The 19646-nt window shown below is 37.1% G+C and overlaps 1 protein-coding gene across 1 annotated transcript in view; it reads right to left on the bottom strand.

Moving 5' to 3' along the window:
* Nucleotides 1-19646, bottom strand: part of NBEA (neurobeachin) — a gene marked incomplete at its 5' end in the record, with an annotated part of 948936 nt that overhangs the window by 629100 nt on the left and 300190 nt on the right. Inside the window, one exon of the mRNA XM_081083035.1 lies at nucleotides 13605-14043. Coding sequence (XP_080939161.1) covers nucleotides 13605-14043 — 439 coding nt within the window. The remainder of the gene's footprint in view (nucleotides 1-13604; nucleotides 14044-19646) is intronic.

The raw sequence follows: 19646 nt of genomic DNA, 5'->3' as shown, positions 1-19646 counted from the left end.
TTATTCTCCATCTGTAAAATAGTCATAAGAACTTTGAAAACCAAATTCTAAGTCTTCTTCATAGTAAAGCAAAAAATTAAACCAAGAACTCTTATACTAAATAAGTTTATATTTTTATTTTTATGGACAAAATTGAATTATTTATCATAGTAGGAATGTAATGAAAAATAACTAAGACTATACACTAGACATTTGGTGAAAATCTATTAGCTTTTAAGCCTTGACATTTTGAACACGGGAGCTGAGTATTTTCTTCCATATTTCTTTAGCATATTTAAATGAATTTCACACAAAAAAGACTGAATGTGACAACCTTCAATTATAAATGAGTAAGGCCGAAACCGGTTTGGCTCAGTGGATAGAGCGTCGGCCTGCGGACTGAGAGGTCCCGGGTTCGATTCCGGTCAAGGGCGTGTGCTTGGGTTGCGGGCGCATCCCCAGTGGGAGATGTGCAGGAGGCAGCTGATCGATGTTTCTCTCTCTTCGATGTTTCTGGCTCTCTATCTCTCTCCCTTCCTCTCTGTGAAGAATCAATAAAATATATTTAAAAAAATAAATAAATAAATAAATGAGTAAGAATATTAGTTAATTTAAGAGATAAAGAAATTATTTTTCTAACATAATACCAGGTATCATTATTTCTTTGAAGGAGGCTTTATTCTTCTCAAAGTCTATAGCACTGCTACATCATTTAATGCATACTTTCAAGAACACATTGAACTTATTTATCTAGAACAATGATTTTTCATCAGATTGATGATTTTTCATCAATCTTTTTCATCTCATGGCACACATAAACTAATTATTAAATTTCTGCAGCCCACCAAAAATGTTATATATTTTGCCAATCTGACCAAAATTAGGTATAATTTTTGAGAGGGCTTCATTCACATCAGACAGCTATTGTTGTGTTGGCTGTTGTCATTTTTCAATTTGACAACCTAAGGGAAAAGGGGCTAATTCCCTGACTAAACAATCAGGTATTGCATATTTTAAAAATACTTGCAACACACTGGTGTGTCTCTGCACACCAGCTGAAATATCACTGATCTTGAAATTAGATGTTTTAAGCTCAAGTGTAATGCTTGAAAACTGGTTACAGAGAGTGCAAAATATCCAATCTAAATTAGATCTTTAAGTGTACTTATATTTTACAATTTTCCCATTAAAAAGCTCTACTTCAAAAAATCTGTGTCAATGGCTCATGCTAAAATAAGTTTATGACTTAAACTTTCTTAATGCCAATACTTTTACTAATGTCATCAATGACTTCTACAATGTTAAAAGTCTAAATTTGTAAAAATTAGTATTCTTAATTTTAGGAATTATTATTTAACTAGAGGCCCGGTGCACAAAAATTTGTGCACTCAGGGGGGAGGGGGGTCCTTCAGCCCAGCCTGTGCCCTCTCGCAGTCTGGGACCCCTCGGGAGATAACGACCTGCTGGCTTAGGCCTGCTCCCGGGTGGCAGAGGGCAGGCCCAATCCCTAGGTGCAGCCCCTGGTCGGGCTCAGAGCAGGGCCGATTGGGAAGCTGGGGCACCGCGCCCTGTCACACACAGAGCAGGGCGGATCAGGGGGTTGGGGCGCCGCCACTGTCACACTCAGGGCAGGGTTGATGGGGAGGTTATGGCTCTACCCCGTCACACACAGACAGGGCCCATGGGGGCCGGGGGCGGGGGTGTTTGGGGCGCTGCACCTTGTCACACACAGAGCAGGGCCGATCAGAGGGGTTTGGTCGCTGCCCCCTGTCACGCTGATCCCGGTGATGGGAGGCCTCACGGCTCCACTGATCCCAGTGCTGGGAGGCATATTACCCTTTTACTATATAGGATAGAAGCCTGGTGCATGGGTGGGGGCCGGCTGGTTTGCCCTGAAGGGTGTCCTGGATCAGGGTGGGGGTCCCCACTGGCGTGCCTGGGCAGCCTGGGTGAGGGGATGATGGCTGTTTGCAGCTGGTCACACACCCTTCAGGGTGGGGGTCCCCACTGGGGTGCCTGGGCAGCCTGGGTGAGGGGCTGAGGGCCGTTTTCAGGCTGGCAGGCGACTGAAGCTCCCAACCTGTCCTTTTTTCCTTTTTTTTTTCATTCTGGGCCAGCTTTAGCTCTGAGGCTCAGCTCCAGCTATGAGACTTCCACTGCTGAAAGCAGGTTTCTGGCCTTTGTTTACCCTTCTGTATTTGAAACAATGTTGCGGTCCCGCTGGCTGAAGCCCGGGGTTTTGTTTAGCTTCTATTTTTGTAACAAAGTTGCTTAGAGTGCAGCTGAGAGGCCTGGGTCTGCTCTCTCGGGTTGGAGGCATGACTGTGGCGCGGACACCGCAGCCGCCCTGCCAGCCCGGGTCTGGGTCTGCCGGCGGGAGTGGGTCGGGGCGTGACTGCGGGCGGAAGCCGCAGCCGCCCTGCCAGCCCTAGTCTGCGGGCAGGAGAGCCGGTTCGGGTCTTGGTCAGTAGAGGACAGCTGCGGTCACGCCCCGCCAGCCCTGGGTTGGGTCGCCCGCCATCCAGGTCACAGATAGCAGGCCTGGATGGCAGAGGGGCAGGCAGGATGGCACTGTCCCATCCTGCCTGCAGTATGCAAATTAGCCGCCATCTTTGTTGGCGGTTAACTGCCATCTTAGTTGGCAGTTAATTTGCATATCGCCGTGATTAGCCAATGGGAAGGGTAGCGGTCATACGCCAATTACCATATTTCTCTTTTATTAGTGTAGATTATTATTAAATATTATTAATTATTATTCTTTAATTTTTATAACCAAAGGTTATAACCTTGAAAATTTGGCATGTGCCAAAAAATTTTCTTCATGACTTATGGGTACTTGGTTCTTTTCTTTTTATGGGTATATTCAAATTCATTACACTCAACCCTGAACTCTCAACTATTTATTAAACTATCCAAATCACATATTATGTTTTCATCCCTTCATTGGCCATTGTTTCTCTAATTACTTCATTTATACCATTGAGAGGCAATATGACATAGAAAGAATATAGGATGTGGACTTAGAAAATGAAGTCATTAGAACTAAATCACTCTCAAGCTATGTGATCTTAAATTTGTTTATCACTGTAAAAATGGCAAGATGAATACCACTTATGTCACATATAAGGGGGGAGATTAAAGACTATTTAAAAAGACTTTGTCAAGTATGAGCTATCTTATAGATGTTAACAATTGTTACCACTGTTTAAACTGAAATAATTATCTGCCTTTAAGATACACAGTTATTATGAGCTACATAAAGGTCAATTCAAAAAAGAAAAAAATGTAATTTGAGGTTTATCTTCTCTAAATGTCAAAACTAATGTTGAGATGCACTATTTCACTGACTACCTAGAAAGAAAACAAAATTACCAAGTTCTGAAAATAAGTCATTAGTGAAACTATAATATTTTTATCTACATCTCTCATTAATATCTTTATGGATAAAATAAAGAAACACAGGCTGATTAACAGTGCTGTGATACAAATTTATAGATGGTAGAAACACAACTACCCAAAATTTCTGATTAACAGATCATAACCAACTTTGGGCAAAAACTCTCTCTGTAAGACTAGTGCAGACAATTTGTCAAGTGCTAAAGCTAGAGAACTATAGTATGAAAAATTAGTTACATGGATGAGAGAAAAAAAGAATTTAACCTCAACAACCTGTAACAATGGCTTGTAATAAATGCAAACATTATATGCATGTCTACTAAAAAAACAAAGCATCTGATTTAATAGCAATTGACATGAAAGTCTCCAGACACTAAATTGACAGCAAATTCAGCAGTGTCTGATAGATGGCATGGTATTTATTATAGTAGCACAGTAGATAAAAACCCAGTTATTAATGACAGCAAACCTGAGTTAGAAGCCTACCTAGACCTAACAATTACCAAGATCTATGGGCATATCTTACATTGGGCAAGTAAATCTGTCTAAAGCTCCATTCAATTTGAAACTCATTAAATTGTTATAAAGATAAAAGGATATAATGCATATAAAGTGCTTAGCACTTTACCTGGAATACTGCAAGTTGTCAATACATTTTAGCTATTATTGATACTTTTATGACTCCCAAAAGAACTGATGCAATCTGGGTCTATATCAGTATCCAACTGAAAGAAGCAATAAATCTGATACACTTTTTGATTGCCAGATCTCATAAACAAAATCCTATGTGCAGTTTGGGGCACCATATGTCAAGAATAATGACAAACAGTATCATGTCCACAGGGGGACACTTAGGATGATAGCAAATCTGGAAATCAAGTCATGTGAGAAAAGGCTGAAAGACTAAAATATTTTACCAATTAAAAATCTGATAAGGAAGCAGGTATATGAGAAGGAAATAAGGTGAAACTTCCATGCATATCCAAATATCAAATTAGGGCTAACAAGAGGAAGAATATCTAGTAACTTTCATTAATTCCATGATGGCTTAGATGATCATGTCACAGGGATGTGTTGAGATAGGTGGAAAGCTGGATTTGACTGTTTCCTTAGATTCTTACTCTGTCTACAACCTAATGCATTAATAAGAACTACTATGTCCCCTTTGATTATTATAGCTACATCATTTATCTGGAATCAAAGGACTGTACATTCCGTTCTTAATATCATTTCCTCACCAACACTATCCATTCCATAACACTTGAAATCATTCTATGTCCTGAAAAAATACAAGTTTTTGGAATACAAACAAAATTTCTAGGTTGAGCATATACTTTTCATCTGGATTTTAAAAATATAGCCACCCAGAAGTTAAGAGCCTCCAACCTAAAATATTAACATATTCCACTCTTCTACATTCGCTATTTATACTGAAAGAATCCTAGAATCCTCTACATTACACACAATTTCCACTGCATTTTTCTATCTTAAAAGTATTCTTTCCATCATGTTTTCCCACACAATTTCACAATTGCAAACTATAAAGAAGTGGATAAATTCCCTTATATAAATATAACTTTCCCATACTCCAAGATTATAAAGGTTATCAACAAAATATGATGATAACCCAACAGAGTGAAGCGTCCCGGGTTTGATTCTGGACAAGGGCACATGCCCAGTTTCAGGCTCAATCCCAGTAGAAGACATGCAGGAGGCAGCCAATCAATGATTCTCTCTCATCTTTGATGTTTCTATCTCTCTCTCCCTCTCCCTTGTCTAAAATCAATAAAAATATATTTTAAAAAAATATTGCAAGCCAAGAAATTATGTAATCTAATTCACTTCACCAAAATATCCCATTGAAAAGAAAGGAACAAGAAAACACAAAATGTTCCATTGATTGATTATATGTTTTGCAATCCACTGAGAGATACACAATACATATAAGTACAAATTCTCCCATCATTGGATTTACCCTATCTCAAAGCCAGAGATTTGTGGTGTGATCTAAGATTCATTCATTCATTTAACAAATATTTATTGAGCACTATCATGTGTCAGGGATTTTCTAAGATCTTAAATATAGCAATGCATAGAACAGAAAAAAATATATGCCCTCATGAAATTTATATTTCAATAAGGAGAGATAGAAAATACAATTACCAAAAAAAAAGAAAATACAATTACATAAATGAGTAAATATAGCATATTAGGTACTAAGTGCTATGAGAAAACTAAAGCATAAGGAGTAGTATTGGAGAGATGGCTAAGAGAACACTCACTAAAAGGATGGTATTTGAGGAAACACTGAAGTGGGTGAAGGAACAAGCTATAAGGATATCCAGGGAAGTGTATTATAGGTGGAGGGAAAAGGAGTACTAGTGTGACTCAAGAAGACTGAGTGATGGATAGAGTTATGAAATGAGATGAGAGAAGTAATTGGGGTTCACATCATAGGTCTTTGAAGTCCATTGGCTTTTTCATAGAGTGGGATCAGAAGCCATTAAAAGGTTATGAACAGGGGTGGAATGTGATTTTAGGCTACAACAGGATCACTCTAGCTGCTATATTAAGGGTAGACTTAAGTGGAAAAAGGCAAATGAGTGGGAAGAGTCTGGATAGGAAAATGCGACAATAATTCAAGAAAGAAATGATGGTAATTTAAATGGAATGGCAAAGTGAAAGCGGTGAAAAGTCCGTCAAGTTTTGACTATACTTAAAAGATAGAGCAAACAGAATTGGAAGAAGACTGGAATGGGAGAAAAGTCAAAGATGATGTAAAGATGTTTGCTTAAACAACTTAAATAACAAAGATGCTATTAATTAGCATATAGAAAACTATGTTTGGAGCAGGGTTTTTTATAAGTGTTAACTTATTAATCATCCAAGTAGTGTTGCTGAAAAAGCAATTGGACAAATAAGTCTATACTTTAGGTGAGAAGTTTGGGCTGAGACATAAATTGGGGAGTCATCAGTCAATATGCTATTTAATGCTAGGAAAGTGGATAGAATCAATCGCAAAAAGTGGGTGCAAATGGTCTAAATTTGCAAATAAATATTTAAAATAAATATCAAAAATATAAATCTTTGTTTTACTATGGTTGCAAATATCAAAAAATTTCTATATGTGACACGGCACCAGAGTTGTTAAGGTTTTTCAAAATGATGACACACCAAGCTCAAAAGGTTTGTCATCACTGTCCTAGGGCAACGGAAACTAAAGAGAAAATAAACAAATGGGACTACATCAAAATAAAAGCTTCTGTACAGGAAAAGAAACCATCAACATAACAACAAGAAAGCGCACTTCATGGGAGGACATATTTGCCAATGTTATCTCTGATAAGGGTTCAATCTCCAAAATTTATAGGGAACTCACACAATTTAACAAAAGGAAGATGAACAATCCAATAAAAAAAAAATGGGCAAAGTATCTAAATAGACACTTTTGGGAAACAGATCTACAGAAGACCGAGAGACATATGAAAACATGCTCAAAGTCACTAATCATCAGAGAAATGCAAGTTAAAACAACAATGAGGTACCGTCTCACACCTGTCAGAATGACTATCATCAACAAATCAACAAACAAGTGCTGGCGAGGATGTGGACAAAAAGGAACCCTAGTGCAGTGCTGGTGGGAATGCAGACTGGTGCAGCCACTGTGGAAAACAGTATGGAATTTCTTTAAAAAATTCAAAATGGAACTCCCATTTGACCCAGTGATCCCACCTCTAGGAACATATTCCAAGAAATTGAAACACCAATCAGAATGGACATATGCAGCCCTATGTTCACAGCATCAAAATTTACAGTAGCTAAGATTTGGAAATAGCCTCAGTGCCCATCAGCAGATGAGTGAATTAAAAAACTTTGATACATCTAAAGAATGGAATACTACACAGCTGTTAAAAAAAAGAACTCTTACCATTTGCAACAGTATGGATGGACCTGGAGAGCACTATACTAAGTGAAATAAGCCAGTCGGGGAAAGATAATACCGCATGATCTCACTCATTTGTGGAATATAATGGACAACATAAACTGATGAACAAAAATAGATCCAGAGACATAGAAGCATCGAACAGACCTTCAAACCTCAGAGGGAAGGCAGGGGAGGGTAAGACATCAACCAAAGGACTTGTATGCATGCATATAAGCATAACCAATGTACAGAGACAGTAGCGGGGTGAGGGCCTGTGATGGGGGGCAGAAACAGCGGGGAAGAGATTGATGGGAGGAAAAGGAGACATATGTAATACTTTCAACAATAAAAAATTTAAATAAAAAATACTCTACCCAGGACACGTGGAGCATAATAACTGGCATTTCAGTGGCTAGATATCACAGAAACTATGAAATGTAAAGGTTGACAGATTTTTAGTAAATTTGGTTCACATTTACCTATTGTTCCTTTAAATAATATAATCAATACATTTGTTAAAAAATAGAAAACCACAAGAACAGAAATTGAAATCCTCAGCAAAATTATAATTTTTCATAATCTCAATTCTAAGTTTAAAGAAATAAATATAGAATTCCATTAAATCTATAAAACATTTATTTTGTACTCTAAATTGTCATCATTGGCACTGATGTTAAAAATTTTAATGTTAAAAAATTAGAGAAAAATACCTAGCCTAAGCTTGTACTTTGGGTTTAATAATATGAAGGCTACTTATATGGTTTTTTTTGTACTATAATATTGACAAAATATATATTTTTTCATCTTAGAAATTTTCTTTCTCAGAGAATGAAACACTTGGAAGCAAGAATAGAAAAGTTCAACGGACAAAATGGAGACCACATTATTGAAACTCAGAAATTCAAATATAAGCAGAACTGCAAAATCCTAGGGGATCATGTGAGATAAATGTTTATTAGCCAGAGAGGCAGCAAAATCTATTTGTGAAATACCAGAGTTAAAACAATTTTCTAAACATAATAATAATTAAAATCTATGGAGAAACATATTTCCTTTTGACTTTTTTTTTTTTTTTTTTTTTTGTCTTTTGTCCAAACTAAAGGGGAATCTCAAAAATCCCAGGACTGAGCTAAATCACATATATATATCACATTCTGAAAAGATTAAAAACATGTGAATCTATAAGATTAAAATTTTAGTATAAAAGATAAGGTAAAATTTAATTGGTGGTTTAGGAGAAAAGTATTACCACAACCCAAAAGTGACAAGGTTACTAATTCATAAAAAAATACTAGAGGCCCGGTGCACAAAAATTTGTGCACTTGGGGGGGGGGGGGGCGCGTGGGGGTCCCTCAGCCCGGCCTGTGCCCTCTCGCAGTCTGGGACCCCTTGGGAGATAACAACCTGCTGGCTTAGGCCTGCTCCCGGGTGGCAGAGGGCAGGCCCAATCCCTAGGTGCAGCCCCTGGTTGGGCTCAGAGCAGGGCCGATTAGGGGAGTTGGGGCGCTGCCCCCTGTCATGCACAGAGCAGGGCGTATTGGGAGGTTGCGATGCCACCCTCAGTCACGCTCAGGGTAGGGCCAATTGGGGGGTTGGGGCACCGCCCCCTGTCACACTCAAGGCAGGGTCGATGGGGAGGTTGTGGCGCCACCCTGTCACGCACAGAGCAGGGCCAATCAGGGGGTTGGGGAGCTCCCCCCTGTCACTCAGAGAGTAAGGCGGATCAGGGGGTTGGGGCGCCGCCACTCTCACACTCAGGGCAGGGCTGATGGGGAGGTTATGGCTCTACCCCGTCACACACAGAGCAGGGTCCATGGGGTGAGGGGTTTGGGGCACCGCACCCTGTCACACACAGAGCCGCAGGGTGATCAAGGGTTTGGGGAGCTCCGCCCTATCAGGCACAGAGCAGGGCCAATCAGGGGGTTGGGGCGCCTTTACCTGTCATGAACAGAGCAGGGTGGATAGGGAGGTTGTGGCCCCGCCCCCTGTCACACACAGAGCCGTAGGGCAATCAGGGGGTTTGGGCGCTGCCCCCTGTCACGCTGATCCCAGTGCCAGGAGGCCTCTCACCTCCGCTGATCCCAATGCTGGGAGGCATATTACTCTTTTACTATATAGAAGAGAGGCCTGGTGCATGGGTGGGGGCTGGCTGGTTTGCCCTGAAGGGTGTCCTGGATCAGGGTGGGGGTCCCCACTGGGGTGCCTGGCCAGCCTGGATGAGGGCATGATGGCTGTTTGCAGCTGGTCAAACACCCTTCAGGGTGGGGGTCTCCACTGGGGAGCCTGGCCAGACTGGGTGAGGGGCTGAGGGCTGTTTTCAGGCTGGGACTGAAGCTCCCAACTGCTCCTTTTTTTCTTTTTATTCTGGGCCAGCTTTAGCTCTGAGGCTCCAGCTCTTAGGCCTCCGCTCCTGAAAGCAGGTATCTGGTTTGTTTTGGTTCTATCGTCGAAACTCTGTTTCAACTCCAGCTCTGAGATCCCAGCAGGCTGAAAGCTGGTTTCTGGGGTTTTGTTTAGTGTCTATATTTGTTACAATGTTTGAAACTGCAGGCTCAGAGGCCTGCAGCAGCAGGCGGGGAATGTTGGAGTCCTCCGTCACTGAAGCAAGCAAGCCTCATGTTAGTGTCAAGCTGCCTGGCTGCCGGCCGCCATCTTGGCTGACAGTTAATTTGCATATCTCGCTGATTAGCCAATGAGAAGGGTAGCAGTTGTACACCAATTACCATGTTTCTCTTTTATTAGATAGGATATGTCAGCTAGTACATTTTATAAAGTATAGACTTACATAGAAATCTATCAAAACAGATAGTATCTGGGGAAACTTTACAACTTGATTTATGAGTTCTATGGTGAGATTATTAAGTACTTCTGTTAAAAACAAGCATAGTAAATATTTCCCTTTACTTCACAGTATGAAATAAGACATTAGAAAAGCTGATATAGTTTTAAAATTGCATATAGTGTTTTCTCACTATACAACAATACTAGAGTATCTCTAGCATTTTCAGTGGTTTATAATTCATAAATATATATTTGTTAGGGCCACTCAGTGTAATAAAAGACATACCTAAATTGGCACAGATGATGATGGTAGGAAATGAAAGGAAAAGAAAGCTTTTTCATACATGCTGGTACGAATATTTCTATATTTTATAATAAAATCTGGTGAAATATTTAAAATTAAAGAATAAAGTGTTATTTTAGTTGGGTCTAAATGTTTCTAAAACTTGAAAATGCAGTTTCCCTAATGAAAATGAACTTCAAAAAATAAAAATAAACTTCAAAACACTGAAATTCATCAATGCTCCATCCATGACTAAGTGATGAGAAACATCCTAGGCACAACCTAAGTTAACACTATTCAAATCACATTTGTTGTTTCAGGAAGCTATTTCAAAATTTATAATCTGGAATAAATGCAAAGAATACATGTTTGCAATAGAACAAATAAGCTACTGGCTAACAATAGTGAAATCCTAAGTGAATTCCACAGGGGCCTTACAATATTATTAGGTATTATTTAGTTATAAGTAAATGAATAATTGAGTTTATAGCTATTTTTAAACTAAAGATAATTTCATAAATACATGATTGGTACAGTAAGATGTTAATTCTGTGTTTGAAACTGGTAGTCATTAGGACTTTGCTTTGAAAGCCTATCATCTTGGATCTTATTTTCAAAAATTCAATCTGATGTTAAAGATATGTCATAACTTGGGTTTCAGACTTTAGTGCTTCAGAAATGTGTTTACATACTTCATCATGTAATTATAGCTATTTAAGATAGATAAAGCAAATGGTAGCTATATTTTGGAAATATAATTGAAAAATGCAGTTGTCCAGAAGTATTTGTGAGTATGATATCTCTGAAAAGCTGCTCAAAGCTACAGAGTTTGAAGTTAAATTTTTGATGTTGTCACTCTCAATCTATTGAATGGCTGACAGACAATCAAACCCTTCTGGCTGGCTGGCAGCTCATTTTGCCTGGCAGGTGGCAAACAATTAGACACACCAATTTGTGCCTCCTGATGACATTAAAGCATGAAACTAAGTTGTATGCAGGGCCTAGTGATTTGTGTGAAAGCATTTCAAAAATAATACTCTTTGCCGTGGCAACTCATTTCAGACTGCCACCTCCCATTATAGCTTTGAGCAGTGAAGACGACAGACTTGAGTTACAGGCAGTGCGAGGCCGCTTCTGTTCAATCCTTCATCTCGCCCCCTGAGACCTCAATCCCTCCTTTCATCAATATCACCTCATCATTTACATTTGATAGTACTTGAACTATTGCATATATTAACTACACTGGAGACCCTTTTCCTAAAAAGAATTAAAAATACGCTTTGTGCACCTCAATTTCATTTCTACTTAGAATTATGATTCTGCTCCCATTGCATTTTACATAAAAGCTACCAAGAACAAATCAAAGGGTTCTATTTTTTAAAAGCAATATTCTCAAAATATAATAAATTTTGAATAGCTAAGATTATTGGCACTCAGGTGATTGCTTTGTTAAGATTTATTGGGGGAAAAAACCCTGTTCTAACAATAATCCAAACTTACACAAAAAATGTGTTACTTACTCTTTATTTCACTAGATTCTCTTATGCAAATTACCATAATTCTCTGTACTATTGTTTTGTATTTTAACAAAATTTAAATATGTAACTTAAAATTAAATTGAACACAAACTTTCATTACCTTAAATTGTCATAACATTTATTTATAAAACTATATAATTAAACATACTTACATGCATATTGATATGCACTCATAAACATACATACGCAGACATCCCAGGACCATAAACCAAATAAGTGAGATAGAGGACAACAACATGAAATGGCATAGGAACATCCAAGAAACCACAAGAATGAACCTCCAAATATTAACAAACTATTTTTAAAAGAAATATTGGTCTATATTTATAGACCTCTCTTTCTTTTACTTTTTAAAATTTTTGACACTTAACACATTTTATCTTATATGGAAATTATTTGCAAGCATTTTTATCTCCTCTAAGTACCTAAAGGACAAAAGATTAAGTTCATCTTTATATACTAACAATGACCAATGCCATTTATATTTTCACAATAGATTTTCAAGAATAATCTGTAGGACACTGGTTAAAATGTGTATGGGCAAAGTTTAAATTATATTCCTATATAAAAGAAGATAATCCTCACCCTTAAATAAATTACTGTCTATAATTTATACAAGGCAGTTTGACTATTTTAGATATTATATTTTGACTATATATTTATTTTGACATTATAGTTTAAGAAACATTTTATTTCCTAACTTGATTCTTTATAAAAAAGAGTTGCTTGCCAATCACTTCACACACATACTTTTTTTTTGTAGGAAAATGTGTTTTGAACATTCAGAAAGTCAAAAAAAAGTATGCAAGCATAATTTGAAATATGTATCAATCCCAGTATCAAAGTTAAGTAATATTGTTAGAATTAATGATTATCCTAAAGTAATTTTCTAATGCTGCACATGTTTTTTAAATAGTAGGATGTATTATATGCACACATTCTTTGGCTCTAAAATATTTTATTCTTCTGTGGCAAGTATAACGAAACAGAAAACAAAATTCTTGGTTCTCAACTAAAAGTTCCTTGTACAATTAATATCTGAATATAAACAGATAAATGGGGCCATGTTATAAATCATTTATAACCCTAAAATACCTTTCAGCAATATTTACTTTCAAATGTCTTACAACAATACTTACTTTCTAATACTTGCTTCAAAATATGGCTTTTACATGGATAATGTAAATTCCATGAGGAAGATGATCACACATTTAAAATTTTTTTCCATATATCTGCATTTAAAACTCAAATTTAAATATTACTTAAGGCAGGCTGCTTAATATACAACAATTATTATAGTTTTCATTAATAATGTAATGGAATTTTAGAGCCAGAGTAGACCTTGACAAAATCTGGTCTTCCCCATTTATATCCATTAACAAATTAAGTCCAAAAAGATAAAATGACTTCCCCAGTGCAGTGTAGTCACTCGATGGTTGATTATGATCAGAATCTGAGTTTCTCTATTTCTAATTCAATGTGATATCCTCCATATCATATTGAAACCCCTTTTTTAGAGATATATTATTAAAATGCCATACTATGAGATTAATCAAGTTGGTCTGTCACTCAGATATCATTTGTAGTAAGAATCTATATTAATAAATCTAATGTTTTCAAGACCCCCTAATATTTTTAAATTAACAGATTCAAATTTTCCTTCCATGTGTACAGCACTGTAAGTAATTAGTTCAGTACCTACCTGTCAAAGGAATGAAACTGCATAGGAAGAATAGCTTGCGCTTCTCTTTTCAATGCTGGATCTGGGTATGGAATAGGATCAGGGCCACATTCTGCAATTTCAACTGGAGCAGCGACAAGGCTTTTCAATATTTCCTTGACATTGATGCCTTTGGTTTGACTAATGCTAGATATGGATGGTGCAGGCTTCAAAATTTCACTAGGATTCTCAGTTAAGCTTTCTTGTGATTTTTTCACTTCAGAGGACAAAGTGGATAACAGTTCACTCATGGCATCAGGGCCTGCGCTAGGCTCTAATTCTGCCCCATTCAAGATGCTAACCACATGCTCCTCTCCAATTCCTGAATCTGTATGAGGAATGGAACTTTCTAGCTGAATATCTTCACCAGGGGTTGGTGTTTCTTTTTCCTTTATAGTGTCTGGAAATGCAGCAGGTGTTTCTGTAATGAAAGGAAATGCTTTCAATAAACTCAGTATTTGGAAACCCAGTAATAATAATAAAATAGTTTCACATATTAGAGAAAATAAAACCTGTAATAAACAAAAAGTCTGCTATCTGGATGTGCAGGACAACTGGATTAAAACATATCCATATATACCTGTATTTGTTTAGCAACCATCAACAGAACCCTGTTTCTATTATAAGTCATTTGGCATTTCAAAACAGATGTCTCTAAGAATAGGGAACAAAGTTCCCATACAATTTTTCATAACAGCTCATAAATAATTATTATATGAAGTTCCTCTTTTATCATTTTATTGTTAGCAAAAAATATTGAAGATATTTTTTATACTTCTCTAATATTGTCCTTAAAAATTTCATTTTTATAACTTTTATGGTACTTCAATAATCAATGTCTAATTAAAACATTTAAACTAGCTGAAGATATTTTAAAGTTCCAAGAACAAAATACATAAAATTCTAAGGAGTTAATTGCAAAAATCATGTCAAATGATTAGTTAAAAATAATAGTTTAATCAGAAAATAATGCTCCTCAAAAATTTAGCCTACATGTGCCTTTCTTCAAGAATAATTATTTTAGAATACTTATTTCTTGTGAATAAATATAAACTTCAATTTATGAAAACTTAATTAGAAAAATATAGGTATGAAATACACATATAACATTACCAATTAAAATAGATAAAAAGAAAAATATCTTTAAACTATTAAATTTATATTAAATCTCATTATACAAAGGTTAATATAATAAACTTTTCCATATAATAAATAGGGACTTATGTAACACTTTCAAAAATAAAAATTAAAAAAAATGAAACCATAGTCAACATATACACACAAATAGTTATAAAATTGTAAATGATGACCTTAAAAAGTTTATATAATCTAGAATATGATGGAGATAATAACAGATCTTAATTTTATAAAGTCATGATGAAGAAGAAAATAAGATACTGCAGGAAAATTATTTGCAATTCCTCCTTAGATTCTTAGTAAATGTTAGTTAGCTAGAAATAATGTCTTCATATTATTTAATATTCCTAATATATAATATCTCATTAAATTCATTAAAATAATCATCTCTCACAGTTCAGTGTTATATTATGTTCTTCCTCATATTTATTAAGTAGGTTTTAGTTTTGCATGTTTGTTTGATTTTAAAATTGAAATAAAATATTTATTAGTGTAACATGATACTAATATTTAAAAAGTGGGTGACCAATATGAAGATCAGGGTAGACCTATTCTTTGATGATCCCAAGACTAAGAATTAAAGTAACTTCACAAAAGTTTTGAGATGACAAATGATTTCGGTATTACTACTGGCAAAGCACTACAGAAAGAAAAAGTTAAGAGATAAAGATAACAGTTTTGATTTTTTTTATAAAACCTTATAAAAGAAGATTAAGACAGAATACCATTAGGAATAAATAGGAAGGGAAAGAATCGAGATGTTTATGGAATAGCTTAATGAAAAAGAAGCATAATGCTCTGCCACTAATTGAGGAAGAAAGCAAAGGAGGAGTGTATTTGTTAGAAAAATAATGAATTAGATTTTGAATCAATTAAGTCTTCAGAATCTCTGAGATATGTATCTGCAGGTCAAGATAAGTATAGACATATATTTTGGGAACATTTAAACTGAGGTGCTAATAAAAACTTTGGAAGTTTCACAATAACCTTAGAAATACAAAATGAGAAGATGTTGAAGACAGTTTTTCCACTATCAGTGATATTACTCAATTTATTTAGTACATGTGCCCCTACAGATAATACATTTTTGGAGAGAAAGCAAAAAGAACTAAATAGTAGTATTAATATTTCTGTGACAATAGGACTGAGAATGTAAATGCAGAAACAAAATAAGAACACTAACATCAAGAAAAGATCAGTATCATGGTTATTAGCATGGGCCAACTTTTCCTACAGAGTCTAATTATCAAAAGGTGTATAATCAAGTCTACCACTTAGTCTGAATGTAACCGATTTATAGATTTGGCCTACATTTACCCTAATGTGATGTCTCAATATCTTTATTTACGGTGTATTTTACTTCAAGAGGTACGGGAAAATTGTAAATGTTTCGAGTTTTATTAGTATGAAGTATAAGCATTTTGCCAGCAAACAAAATATCAAAGGAAATAAAATTTTTAATTTGGTATCTACAGGGGCCATATAAAAATATTTATCTATCAAATATCATTGTTTGCTTTTCTATTCAAGTGACTTTCAATGGAAAATTAAAATCTATAACTCATGCCTGGTCAGTGTTGCACAGTGGAATTGAGCATCATCCCATGCAACAAGAGGTCACCGGTTCAATTCCAGGACAGGCACACGCCAGGGTTGCTGGCTCGATCCCCAGTAAGGGGCATGCAGGAGGCACCCAATCGATGTTTCACTCTCATAGATGTTTCTTTCTCCCTCTCCTTTCCTCTTTAGCTAAAAATCAATAAACACACATTTTTAAAAAACTTATTAACTAGATACTTAAAACTCCAAAAAAGCACAATGAAAAGTTTATCAAAATTAACATTATAGAACTTTCTTTTTTTAACATTATAAAACTTTCAAATGAATCATCAAAATATTTATACAGCCCAGTAGGTGTGGCTCAGTGTTGCTGATTTGATTGCTGGTCTGGGCACATGCCTGAGTTGTGGGTTTGATCCCTGATGAGTGGCATGCAGGAGGCAGCCAATTGATGTTCTCTCTCAGGGATGTTTCTATCTCTCTTTCCTTTTCCTTTCCTCTCTCTCTAAAAAAAAACAACCAATAAAAATATATTTTAAAAAATAAAATAAATATTTACATGGTAATAAAAACCTGTTTTATTTTTACTGTGACTTGAAAAAATATTTCAAAAATGAAGCAAGCAGTAAATTTAATATTTCAACAAAAATTCTATTCAAATAAATATGTTTTGTAAAGCATACCCTGTGATCATGTTACATAGAAACAAAAATTAACACCAATGGAAATTTTTATAATAGTAATTCTTTTAAAAAATAAATCATAGTCAAAATATTAATTTCCCATTATGTATGTTAACATCTTTTACAGAACATGCTCTCAGTTGATAGCATAAACGTCATCTTAGACAACTTACATGTTTTATTGTGACACTCTCATCAGTTTATCCTATATAATAAAAGCTTAATATGCTAAGTGTCCCAATGATTGGTCAAACGTTTGGTCGACCGCTTGACCAGTTGCTATGATATGCACTGACCACCAGGGGGCAGACACTCCAACTAGTAGGTTAGGTGCTGGGGTCTGGTCGATCAGCACTGGATGAGAGGGCTGGACACGCCCTGGAGCACTCCCGCAGCCCCTCTCTGGCCGGCCAACCTCCTGCAGTCCTTCCACAGTTGGCCAGCCCCTATTGGCCCCAATTGAGACTGGGCAAGATGGCCCCGATTGGCCCCATCACAGGCCGAATGACCCCACCCATGCACAAATTTATGGGCTTCTAGTATAACAATAATGCAGAAACATTACTAGCCTAAGTGATCTTAACCTCCTAGGAAACAGACAGTTGGAAGCCAGATGGCTTTTTTTTTTTTTTTTTACTGTGTTTCATTGAGTCTAATTGAGTTGATCTAATAAACTTTGGGAAAATTATGGGGTTAAGTCCAGCAAATAACATGATTTCTACATAGAGATCACATTTATAATATTTCTTCCTCCAAATATCTTGTTTTACAGTGACTTATAAAGTGTTTCAATGTATCTTACCTATTAAGCTATTCATATTGGTATTTTCCAAATTCAATAAGGAATAACATGAACAGAAACATTCAGCTCCTTGTTACTAAATATTATGTTAAGATTAACTATTTCATCTTTATTTTATTTTTTTAAAATATATTTTATTGATTTTTCACAGAGAGGAAGGGAGAGAGATAGAAAGTTAGAAACATCGATGAGAGAGAAACATTGATCAGCTGCCTCCTGCACATCTCCCACTGGGGATGTGCCTGCAACCCAGGTACATGCCCTTGACCACAATCGAACCTGGGACCTTTCAGTCCGCAGGCCGACGCTCTATCCACTGAGCCAAACCGGTTTCGGCAACTATTTCATCTTTAAATAGTAATACTAAAGAAACTAAATCACATTAGAGTGATTTAAAATAAAACATTAATATCTGTATATAACAAACATGTATATTTTCTTTATATGAAATCCAAACAATAGCAAGTTACATAAAAATTAACCAGAATTCCAAAGAAAAAACATAAAATTTTAAAAATCATTAGAGTTCATTTTATATAACAAAAGAATGCAATAAGCATTGAGTAATTATTTGCAATTATATATATATATATATATATATATATATATATATATATATATATATATATATACTAGAAGCCCAGTGCACGAAATCATGCACAGGTAGGGTCCCTAGGCCTGGCCAGCAATCAGGGCCCACCTGTGGGGCAACTGGCCGGGTGATCGGGGCCTCCTGCTCACACTTGCCTTGGCAAGCCTGGCACCACCTACTTGGAGGCTCCACCCCCCCATTGCCAGTCGCCTCCCTCTGTGGGGGCAACCAACAGTGCGATCGGGGGGTCACCGGTGGCACCCAACTTGGCTGGCCTGGTGCCACCTGCTCGCCAGCCCCACCCAGCACCACCGCTCGCCTCCCTCTGTGGGGCGACTGGTGGGGCTATTGGGGGTTCCCCGCTGGCACCCGCATTGGCCAGCTTGGTGCCGCCCGCTCACCGGCCCTGCCCCGTGCTGCTGCCGCCAGTCGCCTCCCTCTGCAGGGCGACCAGCGGGGTGATCAGGGTCCCCGCTGGCACCCACCTTGGCTGGATTGGGGCCTGTGGGCTGGAGGCAGCTCCAGCATTGAGCATCTGCCCCCTGGTGGTCAGTGCACATCATAGTGACCACACATCATAGTGACCGGTCGTTCTGCTGGTAGTTCTACCATTCAGTCTATTTGCATATTAGACTTTTATTATATAGGAGATATATATACACTGAGTGGCCAGATTATTGTCACCACCTGACGATTGTAGGCAAATTAGCTATAATTTTGCGTTGAAGTTGCTAGAGGGCCAGACCATTATAAATAGGGAAGCAGGTTGTTTACCATGACAGTAGAAGTGATTTTTTTGAAGATATGGGTAAACAACATGACTTAACAGCCTTTGAACACGGGATATATATATATATTGAGTGGCCAGATTATTATGACCACCTGACATTTTTAGGCAAATTAGCCGTACACTGCATCGTATGGGATGTGGAAGCCGAAAGCCTGTTCAAACACCTTTGCTGTCTGCAGTTACCAAGATAAAACGTCTCCAATCCACACAGGAACACAAGGATTGGACAGTCGAGCATTGGAAAAAAGTCATGTGGTCCGATGAATCATGTTTCCTGTTGCATCATGCAGATGGCAGAGTGGGAATTTGGCAGAAACAGCATGAAAGCATGCACCCCACATGCATGAGTACAACCCTTCAAGCTGGTAGGGGAAGTGTTATGGTTTGGGGCATGTTTTCCTGGCATGATTTGGGCCCTTTAATTCGTGTGAAGCAACGTCTGAATAGCACAACATACCTA

This window comes from Myotis nattereri (genome assembly GCF_964212035.1).
Source record: "Myotis nattereri genome assembly, chromosome: 2".
Classification (NCBI taxonomy): Eukaryota; Metazoa; Chordata; class Mammalia; order Chiroptera; family Vespertilionidae; genus Myotis; species Myotis nattereri.
The sequence above is the reverse complement of the archived record's forward strand: the minus strand, read 5'-3'. Positions and strand labels throughout refer to the sequence as shown.